The sequence below is a fragment of the Coenobita brevimanus genome, chromosome 57 (genome assembly GCF_032717465.1).
Source record: "Coenobita brevimanus isolate Jiangsu-jjx chromosome 57, ASM3271746v2, whole genome shotgun sequence".
NCBI lineage: Eukaryota > Metazoa > Arthropoda > Malacostraca > Decapoda > Coenobitidae > Coenobita > Coenobita brevimanus.
In genome coordinates, this window is record NC_137010.1 from 22,893,846 (window position 1) to 22,913,296 (window position 19,451).

Here is a 19,451-nt window from a genome sequence, read left to right on the forward strand (position 1 = left end):
GGAAGAAAGGTTGCTGGTTCTTTGAAAGCAGTGATAAGAAACAGGGAAGTGGGCATGGAAGTGAAAAAGTTACTACATGACAGTATTGTGATACCAACTTTAACGTATGGAAGTGAAGCTTGGACGTTGTTGGAAAGACACAAGTCAAGAGTGAGAGCAGTGGAAATGAGTTATTTAAGAGGAGCCTGTGGAGTCACATGGAGAGACAGGCTGACGAATGAGGATATAAAGGAGCGTTGTGGTGTGGATGTGGATGTGATAGGAAGCGTTATGAGGAACACATTGAGGTGGTTTGGCCATGTGGAGAGGATGGAGGGTGAAAGACTGACGAAGAGAGTGTATGTGAGTGAGATGGAGGGGGGAAGAGGGAGGGGGAGGGCGAGGATGAGATGGAGGGATGGGGTGGAGAGGTATATGAGAGAGGGGGGGTGTAAGTTGGGTGCAGGGCAGTGAAATGGCGGGAGACAGGGTGACGTGGAGGCGATTTGTTTGTGGCCACCTCAAACGGGATTGAGGCATCTGGCAATAGATAGATAGATAGATTGAGTACTTGGCCTTATTTGCCCAAGAGGAAGCTGGCTAGCCACTTACTGTTACTGTTTTCTAGACTGTTTATCTGGATATGACTTGTTCTATATCTGACGCTTGTCATGTCTGTTACTGCTAATGTGGTTCTTTAACAGCAGGCAAAATGATAGTGATCATGGTGATGATGATGACATAAATCAACATTATAATGATCATAATTACAAATGAGAGAGAAGAGAAGAATATGTACGGAAAAAGAGAACAGTATGAACAAAGAAAAGCGCAGGTAAGTGAGATGGCATGACAAGAAAAGGGAAGACTAACAAGAAATAATGAGAAAAGATGTTAAAGAAGAATAAGACAAGACAGAACTAGAAGAAAATAGAGGAAAATGGAAGGGATTAAAAAAATAAATGAACTGTAAAAAAAAACAAGAGGACAGAAGAGAATTATATGTCAAAGAGTTACAACAAAGCATGTAAGAATAAAATGTGTCAAAACAATTGAAAAAAAACAAAATGAGAATAAAAAATGAAACCATGGAAAGAAAATATCTTAGAAAACATAAGCAGGAAAAAAAAAGAAGTGCAAAACAATCAACATGAGGAAGGACAAAACAATACACAAAATGGAGAACAAAATCTGAGATCAGAGGACAACTGGAGGGTGCAAAAAGGAAGTGAAATTAACTCCTTGAATCTCCCTCTCTCTCTCACTAGAGCCACATGATTTCATTCAGCTTTGGACTGGCCTTTCTCAGCACAGGGGTTAAATAGGGCCTTAATTAATCACCTCAGTACATAAGGCCTTTCCTATCTTAACCTTTCAATTCCAATAATGGATTTCTTTTTCTTCTTATGTGTAACACCAGATGATTTTATCAACTCAGGACCTCTGATTGTGAAGGGGTCAATGACGGTTACATCTACATCCTCCAGTTCAAAAAGCCTCTCCTAAGGTGAATAAAACTGTCATGTGCTGGAGGGGGGGGGGGGGGGGGTTGCTGGATTAAAGTTTTAAATAAAGCTGCACTGGAGGAGTAAAAATTAGAATTTACAAAAATATTACAGGAGTGAAGGGGTCCAATCCATACTGCTCACCTCCTTTGCAACTCCTTCTCTCTCTCTGTCTGCCTGGCAACATCCTCCGAGATGGTAGCCAGTCTTCTAGGGATGGCCACTGTCTCCATCTGCTTCAGGAATGTGAAGGTAGATAGTTCAAGCAGAGCTGTCTCAACCTGGCTAACTGAGTCTTGTAAACTGGCTGACAAGGAAGCTGCTCGGGCCTGCAAGAAATAATTTATTATCAATTTATTTACAGTGGGTTCTTATTATTTACTGCCCCCCCCCCCTTTTTTCTGCCAATTCCTCAGTAAATTACAGAAATACAGTACTGCCCCTTTACTGCTACCCATGAAGATGACCTGTCAGGTCCCTCAATTTTCATTACCAACTGCTGGCAAAAAGTTTATGAATTCTGAAATATACCCTGAGTTATAATGGAGTACATGTATTATTATTATACTATCAACAAATGCGACACATACTAACTCCTTCCCAAGGACCCATGACTGTCACCTGAAGGGCATCTGGTGGCAAAATGCCACTCCCTTCCATGATATCCACTAAACTGGCTTAATGTCTCAGTCTCTCAAAAAGGGCATGCACGGCACAAAATTGCATCATATCAGTGTTCTGTTTTTGCTCTTTTTATCATTACTCTTACAAACTTCACATTTTTTCCCCTTAACCTGCCCCGTGCCAGTGCCATTTTAAAACGGTCAGACGTAATTGGGCGCTCAGTGCCAGTGCCATTTTAAAACGGTCTAAAATAAAAAACTTCCTTGTGACTGCATTTTTCAAGATTCGCAGGTAAAAACTGGCAGGCATGTAAGGTAACTGCTCCTCTACCATCCCCCAGGCTGTCAAGGCCATACACTCACTTGCTCTCCCCCTCACTTTCGCTCTGCCTCACTCTGACTGTGTGCCTCACCCAGTGCTGTACATAGTGAAGGTATTTTGTAAATATTTTCATGTAAGTGTAAGTTGTAAATATTTTCTTGTAAGTGTAAGGACTATATAGTGAAGTCAAGTTGTAAATACCTTCTTGTAAGTGCCAGGACTGTACATAATGAAGTAAGGTTGTACCTATCTTCAAGTAAGTGTAAGATAATGCATTCACAGTGAGAAAGACATGCAAATTGTGATAGATGCTGAAGTAATAAGTAATCAGAAAAGTGTACTGAACATTGCTATACCTTCCCAGCATAAATACCTGAGTATACCCTATATAGAAAATGGCTTTCTCTCACGTACGTAGTAAGTGTGAGAGAGCGACTATACCTGTATACGAGTGTGTCGGACTGAATAAAACGCATTTCCAAGCCTCAGTCAGCATTTTAACGGCAAAATTCGTTGTTTCCACATCAAAATCTATCTTTTTTTTTTGGGGGGGGGGGTTTGAAAAATGACCGGCACTGGGATAACCCATAGGGCTAAAAATGGCCGGCACGTGGCGGGTTAAATTACTAGGACCCCCATCTCTGCAGGCTGAAGACCACAGACTCTCATTTCAAAAGTTTTTGTTACTGTTGTGGTGGGGAGGGGGTTCTAAATCCCAGGATGACAAGCCTATTTCCTGAATACAGTAGTTCAGACGTTCTATTAATTTTGCGAACTTTTGAAAACAGACTTTTCCGCATATATTTTCACCTATTTATCACCCCTATATTTGCCATGGCTTACCTAAAGATGATTGCTGTTCTCACCATCATAATCTACTCTAATGAAAATAATTCTATCTATCTATTGCCAGACACCTCAATCCCGTTTGGGGTGGCCACAAACAAATCGCCTCCAAGTCGCCCTGTCCCCCGCCATTTCACTGTCCTGCTCCCAACTCACACCCCTCTCTCTCATATACCTCTCCACCCCATCCCTCCATCTCATCATCAGTCTCCCCCTCCCTCTTCCCCCCTCCACCTCGCTCACATACACTCTCTTCGTCAGTCTTTCATCCTCCATCCTCTCCACATGGCCAAACCACCTCAGTGTGTTCCTCATAACGCTTCCTATCACATCCACATCCACACCACAACGCTCCTTTATATCTTCATTCGTCAGCCTGTCTCTCCATGTGACTCCACAGGCTCCTCTTAACCCCTTAACTGCGGGCCGTCACTTTCGTGACGCTTGGGAGCAAGGGATCATACCGCGGGGCGTCGCTGTTGTGATTCTGTGTTATTTTGAATTCACCCGGGCTTCCAAGTGGGGGCTTGTATCATCTATCAGTACTGCCAATGTCCAACACTAGTCAGCACTCCTAATCTCATCTGTACTCCCATCCATTGTTGACAATTTAGCCATTTCTCCCCGTTCTTGATTCCCCTCCCTACCCCCCCTCCATTACCCTATCCTCTCGCCTGCCCGGCCGTGTTACAGCTAAGTAAATCTTCCCTGGAATTTTTCACTGATTTCATCCATTGAAATAAGCCCTATGTCCTATTCTTATACCAAATAATATATACAAGAAAGAAATAAGGTAAGTGAGAGTGCCATACACCTGGAATTGGCTAATTATCACCTGACAACACCTCACGTGCACTCGTTCGCTAATTTTCGCTGTTTTTTTCCCCTTGAAATAAGCTGTATAATCTATTTTCGTAATAAATATACATGTAAGGAGGGAAGGGAGAAGCCTAAGTGATATTTACATTCACCTGGAACTACCTAATTTATAATGTATTGTCTAGATTTCCTGCCAATCATTTGTGCTATACATAGCTGTTTCAAGAGCTAACATTGGTAGCACTGAATATCCCCTAAGTAGGCCTCTACCACGGCCCTCCCTTATCAGTTTACTCTCATCTTCCGAAGCAGAGGTACGTCTGTTTCTTCTTGCTGACTTCAGGGACTTTTTCACCCCCATGCAAAGGGCCCTGTGACCTTTACCCCCTACTAAACCTCGTGTGGAAAGAGGTAAAGGGCTGACAATTGATAAAAGAGTGACTACGATCTTTCTATTGAGTAAAACAGTGCAAGTGGAATTGTAAATAATGTGTCAATAATGTGTAAACAGCAAGTGAAAGTAATGAATGTAAATATACGTGAACAATGGAAAATAGTTTTATAAGTTACTTCAAGTGACAGTGCATAACACAGTGTAAATAAAATGGAAATGTAAATAACGTAAATAAAATAGAGAACGTAAATAGAAATGTAAATGAGTAGTATTATAAGAATACCAGTATATACCCTAGGAGTAATGAAAGTGAAAGTTTCACTCTAGCATGTCTGAATACTATGAGTTATGAGAGTGAAGATGAAAGTGACATTCACTCTCAATGCTAGTATACAGGACGAGAAAGTGAATGCTACGTATTTTACTGAAAGAAATTGAATCCCTACAGTGACAATAAACTAATACTACTGAAGGAAACTTATGGATAAAGACTGTAGATATATATAAATGTTATATAGTAATAGAAATATAAAGTGTGAGGGGTTTTATGAATAATAAATGACAGAGTACCAAGAGCGAACTAGTGCCAGTGCGACGGTCAGACGCGCTCGTAATTTTCATTGCTTTCACAGTGGGTTTTTTTTTGGAGTATGGATCCCAAACTACTTGAAAATCATAGAGTAGTGTTTATAGTGTTAATATCTGGCTGTGGTAATCATATTAAGGGTTGTCGGGAAGTGTAAAGTGGAGACTTCGTTACCCAACTTCAGAGGTCTCCACAAGTCCTACGGTAACTGACGAAGGCTCAACAAACATTCCAGGAGAAAGCTGAAGGTATGTGCCATAAGCATATGTAATTTTAATATTCTAGGACTAATAACTGATTTTTGGCAAATATTTTTTGAGAGTCTGTCGGAGCCCGAATAACCCCGCGGCACACGCAAAACATCGGTAAACATGCCCACGGTGTAGGGGTTAAATAACTCATTTCCACTGCTCTCATTCTTGACTTGTGTCCTTCCAACAACGTCCAAGCTTCACTTCCATACGTTAAGAGTTGGTATCACAATACTGTCATGTAGTAACTTTTTCACTTCCATGCTCACTTCCCTGCTTCTTATCACTGCTTTCAAAGAACCAGCAACCTTTCTTCCCTGTTGTACCCTTTCAAGCACTTCACCCTCCAAACCTCCATCCTTACTCATCACACTACCCAAGTACTTAAACGTACTCACATTTTCCAATTCCTCACCATCCAACCTCGCTGCACATTTACTGACTTCACCTCTCTCAAAGACCATCACTTTACTCTTCGTTACATTCACCTTTAGATTCCATTTCTTACACACTCTCTCAAACTCATCCACCAAGCCTCGCAGCTCCCCTTCGTCTTCAATCAACAACAAAGTATCATCAGCAAACAACAGTACAGGGAGTTTCCAAACACTATCCTCTCTCAGCAGGGCCACTTCAACATCCACTACCCTACCTTGTACCTCTTTTATTACCCCATCCATGTACAGATTGAACAACCATGGGGACATGACACATCCCTGTTTCAACCCAACTTTCAAAGAGAAAAATTCACTTAGTTCACCATCCACATGCACTGCAGCCTTTGCACCATCGTACATACTCTTCACAGCATTCAACAACTTCCCATCTACTCCATATATTCCTAACACTTTCCACAATCCTTGTCTATTCACCCTGTCATATGCTTTCTCCAAATCCATGAAAGCCGCGTACAACTTCTTTCCCTTCTCTAGAAACTTTACCACTAAAGATCTGAGAATGAATATCTGATCTACACAACCTCTTCCCTTCCTAAAGCCTCCCTGTTCTTCTCCAACTAATTCCTCTGTTCTTTCTCTAACTCTGTCAATAAGTACCTTACCATACACTTTTCCTATTATACTAAGAAGACAAATGCCCCTATGATTACCACACACTTCTTTTTCCCCTTTTCCTTTGTACAAGGGAATAATTATACCTGACTTCCAATCCTCCGGGACTCTACCTTCCTCCCAGGCCAATCTGCACATCTTCCACATCCATTCTACTACTATCTCTCCCCCATGCTTCAGCATTTCACCACACACTCCATCAATTCCTGGGGCTTTCCCCAATTTAACTTTCTTCATTGCTTCCACAACTTCTATCCTACTGATTTCTTCCTGTCTTCTCACCTCCCTCCTCCTCCCAGCCATTCCCCAGCCACTTATACTCGCATTACTTCCATCCTCTATGTTCAACAATTCCTTAAAGTGTTCTCTCCATCTGCTCACTTTTTCTCTCTTCTCCACTAGTAATCTACCATATTTATCTTTCAATCCCCTGTTAACTTCACTTCCACCCTGTCTTACTCTTTTCACCTCTTTCCAGAACATTTTCTTACAGTCCCTCCACTTTACACTCAAATTCCTTCCAAATTCCTCATCCACTCTCTTCTTACTAATCTTTTCACCTCTCTCTTTCTTTCTACATATAACTCTCTCTTCCGCCTCTCAACGTCTTCCATGCCCCTATTTCTCATCCATTCATTGTATGCTTTCTTCTTTTGTGCCACAGCCTGTCTCACCTCTTCACTCCACCACGGTGTTCCTTGCACCCCCCTCCGTCTTCTCTTCCTTCCACACACCACATCACATGCTGCACATATTTCGTCTGTAAATATCCTACACACACCTTCCACGTCTCCCATCTGCTCCAATTCATATTTGCCCAATCGTTCCTCCACTTCTCTCTCATACTCTGCCTTTTTCTCATCCTCTTGTAACCTTTCCACTCTCCTTGCAACTACTCCTTCCTCTCGTCTTTCCCTTCTTCTATTCCTCCATCTTACTTAATCCTAATTCTGGCCACCACCAAGTAGTGGTCAGAAAGTCCACTCCCCCAACCTCTATAAGCTCTTGCATCCATTACACATCTTCGCATCCTTTCATCCACACACACATAATCAATCATTGCCTTCCTTTCATTCAGTTCACCACCCACCCTTCTCATCACTCGCCATGTATACCTGTGGATCATTTTATGCCTGAAGAGGGTATGCCAATACCCTCACTACATTATCTTAATGATATACTGTATGTGCATTGAGGGGGGAAGGTAAAAAATAAGAATCTAAGGATAAAAGCCAGCAAAGATGTTTTTCCCCCAGTAAAGAAAAATATAATGCCTAATTCAAGATCAATTTATTTTCCAGATTCTTAGACACCATAATGTATGCTAATGATGTAAGCTACATCGATACTGGAAAGGCTTGTTTAGCATGCAAGCCAATAAACAGATGAAAAGTGCAAAGATGTGCTACGAAGCCTCCCAGTCCACCTGGACTATGACCTTTGGTCTAAATTTCAAATTTGTCAGACTTATGGCATTGCCAGTGCCAGTATTTCATTCTCAACAAAAAGCATTAGGCTGATAAATAACGGATTAAACAAGAAACATACGAAATGAAAATGAAAACAATTTTACCATTTTTCTTACCAGACAACCACCTTTTCCCATGCAGTGTCAGTATAGACAGACAGATAGACAGACAGATACATAGATATACTATACAGTATGTTGAGTTGTCTCAGTTGCTGGAGTCTGACTGTGAGTAAGGAGTGAGGACTGAGGAAGTTAGAGCCGAGGAATAGAGATGGACTGGTGTGTCGACTTGTCAAGTGTTAGCTGTGAAGTGTAATAATTCATTTATATACAGTAGTGAAGGATTTACCCTTGTTTTGTAGTAAAAACAGTCTAATATGCTACTAATAATAACTGAATTATATATTTTGGTTTTACTATGTCTAAAATATTATACATCCCATTCATTACTTTACACAATTTCCAAACTTCATAGTCACCTATTGTTAGTAAGAATTGAGTAAATGAAGATATAATTGTAGTGGATGAGTAACTAGAGATGGTTTTTAACCCCCTGATTATGAAAAATATTATCCTAAACTTAACACAAGAAGCGGTGCCAAGGCACAGTCAACCTATCCCCGGCAGTCATTTCAGTGCTGATATATAAACACAACAAGATATCTACTCAAAGATGTCACATATCAAATCTCAAGTAAATCAGGTGAAAATTGATGATTTTATGCCCATACGAAATTTCAAGCCCGACCCACCTGACACTGACCCCTCCACCGCTAACTCAGGGGTGACCCCCCTGATGAATGAGGCATATTATAGAATGCAGATTTGAATGATGTGCCTTTAGATTTTGGTTTCATGTTGATATGATGAATTTGAAAGGAGTTATGGGAAAAAAAAAAAAAAAAAAAAAAAAAAAAAAAAAAAATGGACCCACAGCCTAGGCTTTGGACCAAAAATTAATCAGATGATCAGAAGGTCATAGCTCATCATACCTGTAATTTTAATCAAAATCATACCAGTGGTTTTTGCATGAAGCTGTTAACAGACAGACAGACAAAAAGAGACAGACAGACAAACACAAGCAAACAAACACAAACAGACAAACCGAATGAAAACAATACCCATCCCTGAGCCTCTCCAGGGTGGAGATGGGTAATAATTCTCTAATGGTATACAGAAGAAAATGAAGCTGATGCAGGCGTAATGAAAGTGATAAAAATGGTGTGCGTTTGCATTTTTGCATTTGTGGGACTGTAATTTCAAGAATTTTGTGGATCTGCAGTTGTGGAGGGCAATTTTTTGAGTGTACGGATTTGTTCTGCGGAAGTGAATTTTCGTTTGCGGTGCCCACTTCTGATACAGACGCTGGTCAGAATGGGTTAAGCTCAATAAAGTTTTTGGACTAGATGATCTCTTTGTCCAGGCTATTCGACAGGTCAGTGTATCTGTATGAAAAACTGTTTTTCTTGATATCCTTCAAGCAACTTGTCTTTTTCAATTTCTTTCCATGTCCTCTTGTTGCTCCACCATCCCAAACAAACAGATCTTCTCTGTCAATTTTGTCTACTCCCATCATGGCCCTGAACACTGCACTCATGTCACCCCTTTCTCTTCTTTCTTCTAAGGATGGCAGACCCAGCTTTTCTGTCTTTCCTTGTGCATCAGATCTGCCAGGCTAAGGACCATCTTGGCTGCAGTCCTTTGCATTCTCTCCATCATGTTTATATCTTTCTTTTTATGTAGGAACCACACCACTGCCACATAGTTGAACTTAGGACGAATCACAGCCACTGTCAATTTTTTCATCTCATCCATTTATTGAAATGCTACTCATATGTTTATCAAGAGCTTACTGTCTCTCTGACAAACTTGTTAATGTGTTTTTCAGGAGAAAAATTATCCTGGACCAACACTCCCAGGTCATTCTCGTCTCTCACTTTTTGTGACTAGTTCATTTTGCATCATGTAATTCAGTGATGCCCTCGATGTACTTTTACCCATTTCCAATATTTTGCATTTTTTTGCACTGAATTTCATTTCCCATTCTCGACTCCAATTATAAATCCTGTTCAGATCTTCCTAAAGCAGTTTATAATTCTCTTCAACTTCCACTTTCCTCATGATCTTTGCATCTTTGCAAACAGACTTGCCTAACTGTTCATTTCATCCTCCATATCATTTACATAAATCAAGAACATTATGGGCACCAGCATTGAGCCTTGTGGGACTCCATTTGTTACTTACCTCCACCCTGACATCCTGTCATTTATTACTGTCCTCATCTGTCTGTCTCGCATGAAGTCTTTCATGAAGTCTATCATCCATGCTAAGAAGTTCCCCTTCAGTCCTTCTATGTGTTCCAATTTCCACATCACTTACGGGGTACCTTGTCAAGGCTTTCTTCAGATCTAAATACACACAATTCACCCAACTCTCTCCTGTAGCACATCAATTGCCCTTAAAGCTCAACATTTAGAGATATATGGCCTTCCATTTGTGTTGGGGGGGGGGGGAGCAATAAGGTGAGAGAGACCAGGCAGACGGCAAGTGATGTGTGTAAGTGCGTGGCCAGGTGATCATTTGTAAGCAGACCAATTCATGTCTAATAATTTCAGCAGTGTTTAACTATGACCATTAGTTTTAGCTAAATCCTACAAACAGGCAATGTTATCATTTAGCTATTCTTGGTGGGGTGGGCATAAGTCTACATGATGTGTGACAGTGGTACTTTGGGGTGGATAGCTGCAAACAGGAGCTAGCTTGTGTGATTTTTCCCACACAAACTTTCTTTCTTTCTCCCCCTCCCCCTGCATTTACCAAGTTGAGTTAGGGTTTGTCTTTCAGCACAAACAGTGCTTAGCACATATAAGTCCTGCTTAAACTGAGGGTGTGTGGTAGGTGGGGGCACTCACCATCCACTCACTTGATGTAGTGATGCTCTTGGGTGTCTGCCCTTTTCTCTCCTCCATCCTTCTTTCCATCCATCCTCTTCTGTCTTTCTTTCCTTCATTCTTTCCTCTTTCTTCTGCCTGCGGGTGACTTTACACTCCCTCTTGTGTCTTTCTTTCCTTCATTCTTTCCTCTTCCTTCTGCCTGTGGGTGACTCTACATAGAGTGACAAGCCAAATGGTTTCCTGTACACCAGGAAACCATTTACTACGCTAGGTGGTAACCATATACAGTAACCAAATTTTGGCTCCTGGTGGTTTAGTGGGTAATAAAGATGCTCCAATCAGACTGAGCCAGTGAAGGTTTATATCCAAGGGATGGTTGGGGTTTATTGCTCACGTGATGCCACTCAGGGATGAGTGAGACTGGTCACTCTCATCTTAAATGCCAGGACCAACTTTCCTAGCCCCGGGCTCCTACACTCCTCATGGGGCAACGTAGGATTAGATGATGGATGGATGGTATTGTAGGTGAATTTGAAGCTGCTTAACTCTAATGTATGTGCATAACAGTCTTTGGTACAATTATCCTGAGCTGTAAAACAACTATAATGTTAGAAAATGGCAGACCTTACTTATGACTGAATCAAAATTTTGTCTTTGTTTTCTAGGGTGTAGGGTTATTTTGGAAATTCTTTTTCTGGAAAAAAAAAAAAAAAAAAAAAAAAACATTGTATGAAGTGATAAATATGTTATCATAATAACTTTTCAGTGAAATATGGCCATATTAACATGAATACAAGCATTACTTCATCAGCAAATCAATACTCAAACAAATGAGTCTAAGGGAAGAGTAGCTGTAATCGGTATATGAGGCAATGGTGCACCAAGACTGGGAGTGCAGCGATATGATGGGAAATATATATGATGAAGGGTTTAATGAAGTGGACACATCTGATATTTTCCTACATGCTCTCACACTATCTTACAGCTCACCTACCCCTAACTTAACCTAATCCAACCTAACCATAGCAGAACTTTACTCAAAGTAAATACAGTACTGTATTTCGCAGCATATTAGATGCTGCAGTGTGAAAGACACACCCTAATTCTGGAAGGGCAGTTTTAAGAAAAAAAGTATGCCTCAACCAAGACTACAGAAAGGTTGCTTGATATGAAGTGTTTTTCACTCAAATACACACTCACCTTTCAGAATCTCTATTCAGTACTGTATATCTGTCTTTGGTTTCTTTATTTTTATGTAAAGAATGTTACAAGACATGAAAACAAAAAAACAACCCCTTCCTTTCAAAGTGTTACTTCGTTCCATGACACCATCTTAACACTTTATGAAGTCCACCTTTCAGAATCTCTATCCAGTACTGTATATATCTTTGGTTTCTTTATTTTTATATACAAGGGGGGCACAAGACAAGAAAACAAACAACCCCTTCCTTACAAAAAAGTTACTTCGTAACCAGACGCCATCTTAACACTAGGTTTATGAAGTCCGAAGTGTCCGACTCTTTCTGTACAATAAGTTGAGACAACGTTCATCTCTATTATTGTACAATAAATATGTATCAGTATATAGAGATAAGTGTTATTTTTCATGAAATGAGCTTAAAACAACAAAACTCAATAAAATCCATTCTTTCATTCACTTAAGAAAATACATAGGCCATTAAATGCAGGAATATACTTTATCTCCAAATCAAATGCCTGCATGTTTTCAAATGCCTGCATGTACTGTATATAACAATCTGTGACAACACAAACATATTTTTAAAAATCAATTACAAAGAATGTTTACAGCATTTTATTTACCCTAGAAGTATCCTGTACTACGCAGATTTGTGCCCCCCACACCTCCGGTGCTATGGTATTTTCTCACATTCGATCTTGACTCAGTGTGATGTGAGACTACTGCAACTTGCTCCTGATGTCTCATTACCTACACACAACACATTCACTTCCTTAACTGAAAAAATATCCTTAAACAAACCAAATGAAATAAGACACGAGTCTTTTCTGCTCAGCAAAATGCTCCTGAACACAACTTCGTTCCCATCACTAATGATGCACTCTCCCTAACCTCTGAATACCTCCACAATAATACCGGTATTAATAATACAGCAGGGAAGAAAGGTTGCTGGTTCTTTGAAAGCAGTGATAAGAAACAGGGAAGTGAGCATGGAAGTGTAAAAGTTACTACATGACAGTATTGTGATACCAACTCTAACGTAAGGAAGTGAAGCTTGGACGTTGTTGGAAGGACACAAATCAAGAGAAAGAGCAGTGGAAATGAGTTATTTAAGAGGAGCCTGTGGAGTCACATGGAGAGACAGGCTGACGAATGAGGATATAAAGGAGTATTGTGGTGTGGATGTGGATGTGATAGGAAGCGTTATGAGGAACACACTGAGGTGGTTTGGCCATGTGGAGAGGATGGAGGGTGAAAGACTGACGAAGAGAGTGTATGTGAGTGAGGTGGAGGGGGGAAGACGGAGGGGGAGGTCGAAGATGAGATGGAGGGATGGGGTGGAGAGGTATATGAGAGAGGGGGGTGTGAGTTGGGAGCAGGGCAGTGAAATGGCGGGGGACAGGGTGACGTGAAGGCGATTTGTTTGTGGCCACCCCAAACGGGATTGAGGCGTCTGGCAATAGATAGATAGATAGAATAATAATAATAATAATAATAAATAAATAAATGTAACATTTTTATATACACATTAAACAAGTGCAAATTAAAATTTATTACAACTGAAGTTCAATATGGCAAGGTTTTTGAGAACAAGGCATACAGCTGTCTCTACCCTCTTCTCAATATCGCTCCCTCATTGACAGTGCCGTTTGCCTCACAACATCAAAAATTAACAAAGCATTCTTAACTGTTCACAGTTTACTAAAAACGGTCATTCACCTCAAAAACATATCAAATTTAGTGACAACCTTTACACATCCACTGTTATGCCTTCGTAACACTGCTGTCTTCCAGTTGCTATATCATTGTATGTTAAGTGACAGCTCTAAAGAAAGTGCAAGAGAAACGAAGGCCTATTTTCAAATATCAGAACATAACTCTGCATTGGAAATGCCAAAGTGAATATCAGATAGAGAAGTACATAAATAAAATTATAGAGAGATAGGTATCGGGACATTCATTCTACCATCCAACTCCCTTACACACAATACCTCTCAGTAAATGTTACCAAAATCCTACGTCACTACCTCCATTTTCTACCAGATGCAGTCGAAAGGTTTGGTAAGCAAGGGATAGCCTTCTTTCTTATCCTGTTTTATTTGAACAATTTAGTCAAAGAAGCTGCCAAACATGAGCAAACCAGCCTACACAGTATTCTAAGTGTCAGATCCCTGATTCAACACTGCTAAAGTACATCAGTCATGACTGAAAAACAATGTGTAGCTGTAATTTCAGGCAGTCTCACATACCAACCTCTCTCCAATACGACTGCCTTGCTAGTCAGTGAGTGGATGCCATGCAAAGTGATCATGATTGTCTTTCAGAAGGTTAGCAGACAGTTCACTAGTGGTCATGTTAACCCTATCAGGTTTCTGGGCTGGGCAGATTATGTCTGTGCTAGAGTCAGCCACCCACGCTGACCCACATCTTCGCGGCCCGATATTTTACTTTGATCGCTCTGTGTAAATAGGTGTAAATAGTCAATCCTCGTAAATCGCGGCAATTTGGGTCTGGACCACTACCGTGATTTACGAATTCCATGATTTATGAATAATAACTCTTATGTGAAAAATTAATATGGGTCTGGACTTTGGCCAACCCTGTCCCCACAGCACCCTATCTACACCTATCTAGGCACCATCAAACACAAACATACAAATTTAGGAATATTCAGTGCATGTATTAAACAGAAATAAGCAATGTTAAGGGATCTCACCTTAATTCTATGACAAAATTGCTTAAGTGAATGGAGTGGGGTGGTGTTGGGAAGAGCTTAGAACCTCTCAGCATGAGGTGGGGGTGCTCTCTCTTACTGTTCTCCCGTCTCCAGCTCCTCTGCCTCCCTCAGGAACCCCTCAAAGTCTGCCTTAGAGATGACTGATGCTACATCATCCATGTCCTCAGTGTGTGAAGGGCCAGGCTGTGGTTCAGGCTCAGCTTCTGCCCTTACCCGAGCAAAATAGTGGGTGATGAGTTCCTGATGTCTCTCATTAACTCTTCGATTATGCAAGTCCTTGTAAAAATGCACAGCTTTTTCTAGGTAACCAATACTCTCACTGCACCTTTCCTCATCACATTCAATGGATTTCACAATCTCCTTGGCCAAGTCTACGTAATCAAGCAAATCACTGAACTTCTTCATGGAAGGCCCTTCTCAACACGACGAATGAGCTCCAAACATTGACTGTACGACAACGGCGGCAACTTCTTGACGCCATACTGCTTAGAGCGCATCATCGGGGGGTCGGGAGGGGCCATGGCAGGTAGGAGGTGGGGGGAAGTCACACAAAAAAGGCAGGTAGCTCTCGTACTCCATGGCGACGGTCTGTAGTGTGCGGACTGACGGGACAAGAACAACAAAAACATGGCAGCATTAGTATGCACACTTGCCACCAGGGACGCGCGATGATTGATTGTTGGGTCGCGATTTTCAGTTTGAATGCCGCGGTTTACAGTTCTCCTCGGAAAAGGCCCACTTGGTTGCCTAGGTCCGCAATTTTCGTGACTTAACAGTGATTTACGGTGGCTGGCAGTCTGACAGCCACTTAGCCATGATTTAAGAAATCCGTGCTTTATGGACATGCGATTTATGAGGATTGACTGTACACTTTTCATGACAGAATGTTGGTTTTGGTGTCATTTTAAAGCTGAATAGTTGTACTTTATCATAGTACTGTACATTCAAAAAAGGAAAACAAAGAAAATAAAATGTCAAAATGATGAGTAGAACTTAGGCGAAAAGCAAAAATTTTATACCTTGCCATAGAAAAATATTCGGCAAAAACTAACGAGTAAAGATACGTAAATTTGGTTTAAACCATGCAAAAATGCAATAAATTACCTTTACAATGATATATAGATTATGGTAATTTTTGCATTTCACTATGCAGTAAAGTGAAAGGAAAGAGATGCACAATTTTATTTTAGTCTTAGCTGCATATTCGTTTTGCGGTTTTTCTTTGACTGGTCAGTGTAAATATATTTTTTATGATAGGGTCCTGGTTGTGGTGTTATTTTGAAGTTGAATAGTTGTACTTTATCGTAGTATATTCATAAAAGGAAAACAAAGAAAATAAAAAGTCTAAGTGACGAGCTGAAGTTAGGCAAAACCCAAAAATTTTATACCTTGCTGTAGAAAAATATTCACCAAGAATAAAGTTATAAACAAATAAAGCCATGAGTCAGACCTGCTGTGCAGTACTGCCACGCATAGAGCAACCATTCCATGACATCATGCTTAAGCCTCTTTGTTATGATGCGTAAACACGATTTATGGTGAATATTTTACAAAAGTTTCTTCAAATGACGATTAAAAGCGTCATTGGAATCTCTGAGGCTGGATTTGAGATGACAATCAAAATAGTCGTCAGAATTTCAATGGGTTAACTTCCACCTGGGTGAAAGCTAAGCGCTAAATTGCTAAACTGCTGTAATTTCAGGCAGTATTGTTCAATGTTGCAACTTTTTCACGATTTTCACTAACAGCAATAAAAGACTGTTTCCTTCTATGATTTCTTGTCTCAAATGAAACAAAATATCAGTAAGAGAAGCCAGCATAATATGAGTTATTGGATTTCCATGTGGCACAGACGTTTGTGATAATGACAGCTGTCATGCTAGCCAAGATCTCCAATATGATTCCCTTACTAGTTACTGAGTGGATGACAATCAAAGTGATCATGACTGCATTTCAGAAGGTCAGCAGGGAGTTCACCAGTGATCAGGTAAGCCCGCTAAATTGCTACACCGCTAAATCTCTAGACTTGCTAAATTGCTATACCGCTAAACCTCTAGACTGTCACACGGCCAGTTGTTAACAAACTCTCAGTGTTCTGTATTTGAACCTGGGTGTTTCTAATTGTAAAATCTGAGTATATACAGAAGTGAATGTATCATTTTACTATAAATCAAAGGTCTTTACACTCTTGAAAATACTTAAGACTGCCAAGCAGTGAGATGACCATCTGTCTAAGAGATTCTTCTAAATGGAGCCAAGTAAACCTGTCTAGTCTGGCCTCCAGGATGCATGGGGATATTTGAAGGTAATTTTGAAACAAAAAAGTGCGTCTTAAACCTCATGAAGTATGGTATATATTAATTAACCTGACCTCAACCTAATTTATTCCAATCCTACAGAATTTCACTTACCCATCCTAACCTACAGAAACTTGACATAGCCTTAAACCAAACCTAGCCCAATGTAACACAACAACCAAACCTAATTTAACCTAAGTTTACTTATACCAACATAAGCTTGGGCAGCTTCAGCTTGAAATCTACTGCATTCACCTTCAATGAGCCTGGGGCCACAACACTCACAACACCAACAACAATAACATAATCAAAGTGTTCACCTGGTAGCCTCCCATGAGAATTTTGAGCTTCTTCTCAAGTTTGGCAGCAATCTTGGCTTGCTTGGCCATGTGCTGTCGGTTCTGCTCGAGCCTTTTTTCCAGTGACTCAATGCGGTCCTTCTTGCTGGCCAAGGAGGCACGTGTATATTTGCTCTGGCTCGGCAAAAACAGCACCTGTGACAGACACTCCTCCCACACCTGTGGAAACGGGATAAAATGTTACAGTAGAAATTCAGATGTTATTACTTACTGCACTGTCACTTATTCAGAAAGTCCCGTGTTACCGTAAAACACCCTAACTTCGGACATTTTTTATGTGTTTTAATGAATAACTGTGTAAAATGGTGCAATTTTATCCCTGTTGGTGTCATGTGGTAGCCAGGGACAATACCTACTGAATCCATATTGTTATGCAGCGTGTTCTGTGTCCCGACTTCTCGGGTCCAGTCACGGTGCAACTCTGGGTCCTTAATTCCTGACCAGGTCAGCACTAGCAAGGAAGGGAAACACAACCACCACGAGTAAACAAATACACTAATATATAAATAAAGAACGATTACACACACAACATTCTATGACCAGAGTCGAAATCACACAATGCCTTACACTGATATTGATCTAAATCACTGTCCACCTAGTTCAGCATCTTTGTCGCACATCTGGGTTATTTCCTCACAGTAACACAGGCAATATTTCACCAATATAGCTAGTACATCAACACCGACAGATCTGCTGACAACACAATTCAGTATACCCACAGGGACAGTTCTTAAGCCTAGGTGTTCACGTGACATAGACGGGTCCTAGCTAATACATCATCTCCACGTGACATGTACAGAAGTCCCTAGCTAACTTTGCCTCTATACATGCGTCACACAGGCTGAGAATATACCGGTCACACTGGGGGAAGTGGGGTTTAATGAGGAGAGGATAGGGAGGGTTTCTCTCTGTGGGGCCGGGCCGGGGGCAGGGAGGAGAGGGGGCGGAGGGTGTAGCACTAAGATACACTAAGATATTGCTGTGTTACGTGAGTGACATGGGCTCGACTGTCACCGTCCGAAGGGGGGGGGGGTCTTAACCCGGGGCTGGGGTTATACACTCCACAGGTGATTCACAGGGGCTCGATTCATCGGCAAGGGGGGAAACACTATGAGTGGGGGGGGGGGAGTGCGTGCTGCGTATGGGGATAGGGGGGAGGAACACAGGAGAATGTTTCACTAGTAATTCACTGAGGGGGGGGGGGGGACTCACAACACTGCGGAAGTATACGATCACGAGACCTGTTACTCACGGTTCTGACGGAGGGGGTAGGGGGGGGGACCACAGCCTTTGAGGAAGAGAACCTATGCGAGGAGCTCCAGGTGGCGGCCAGGTGTGGGAGGCGGGAAGTCCGGGAAGCTGTGCAGGATGATGGGGCCCAGGAGTTGCCACTAGTCCAGGAGGAATGGGGCGGTGTCTGGGGCAGCTTTCTTGCCGCATCGACCCTGCAGGAGGCAGGGCTCTCGGGACTGGGACCGAAGAGGGCCAGGAGTCGGGCTATACGCCGTTGGTTCTTGGTCGTCTTTGGGGTTCAGGGGAGGGCCCGGTAGAGGGCCAGCCGGGAGGAGGGTGCTGCTGGGGTGGGGTGGCCTGCACCCCGGTCAGGGGCAGCCGACAGGGAAGAACTGCGGACACTCGCGTCAGGGGAGGCCCTTCAGCCACGGCAAGCACCTGGGGAGGCCTGCTGGCTCTGGGGGCTGCGGCCTCTGCTGCAGGGGGAGGCCGACAGGGTAGGGGTGCGGCCTCTGGTCCTGCCAGAGCCCGTCAGCGCCTGGGGTGGCCTGGGCTTGAGGGACTAGATCCCGGGCCTCAGGGACGCCTTGTCTGGTCTGGGCTCAAGTGGGGAGCCTGTAGGGGGAGAGACTCCAGCCTTCCAAGGAAAGAGCTGGAAAAAGTGGCACCTCGCTCTAACCCCAGGGCGGTGGGTCGAGGCAGAGGTGACTCCTGTCATCAGGCAGTCCCGTCGGGCATTGCCTGTGCTCCTACGTGGATCAGGGGCGCGGGAGCACTACTGTCATAGGACTAGGGCCTCCTGCCCTTGAGATGTCGGGAGGAAGAGGTCGGGACGTACTCTCTCAGCTTTTGCCACAGCTCCGACGG

General features: G+C 42.1%; 1 protein-coding gene across 1 annotated transcript in view; it reads right to left on the reverse strand.

Moving 5' to 3' along the window:
- Cdc5 (cell division cycle protein 21) overlaps nt 1-19,451 on the reverse strand; it is a 141,537-nt gene that overhangs the window by 26,716 nt on the left and 95,370 nt on the right. Inside the window, exons 8-9 of the mRNA XM_080274235.1 lie at nt 17,313-17,510; nt 1,629-1,813 (exon numbers count right to left, since the gene is read on the reverse strand). Coding sequence (XP_080130361.1) covers nt 1,629-1,813; nt 17,313-17,510 — 383 coding nt within the window. The remainder of the gene's footprint in view (nt 1-1,628; nt 1,814-17,312; nt 17,511-19,451) is intronic.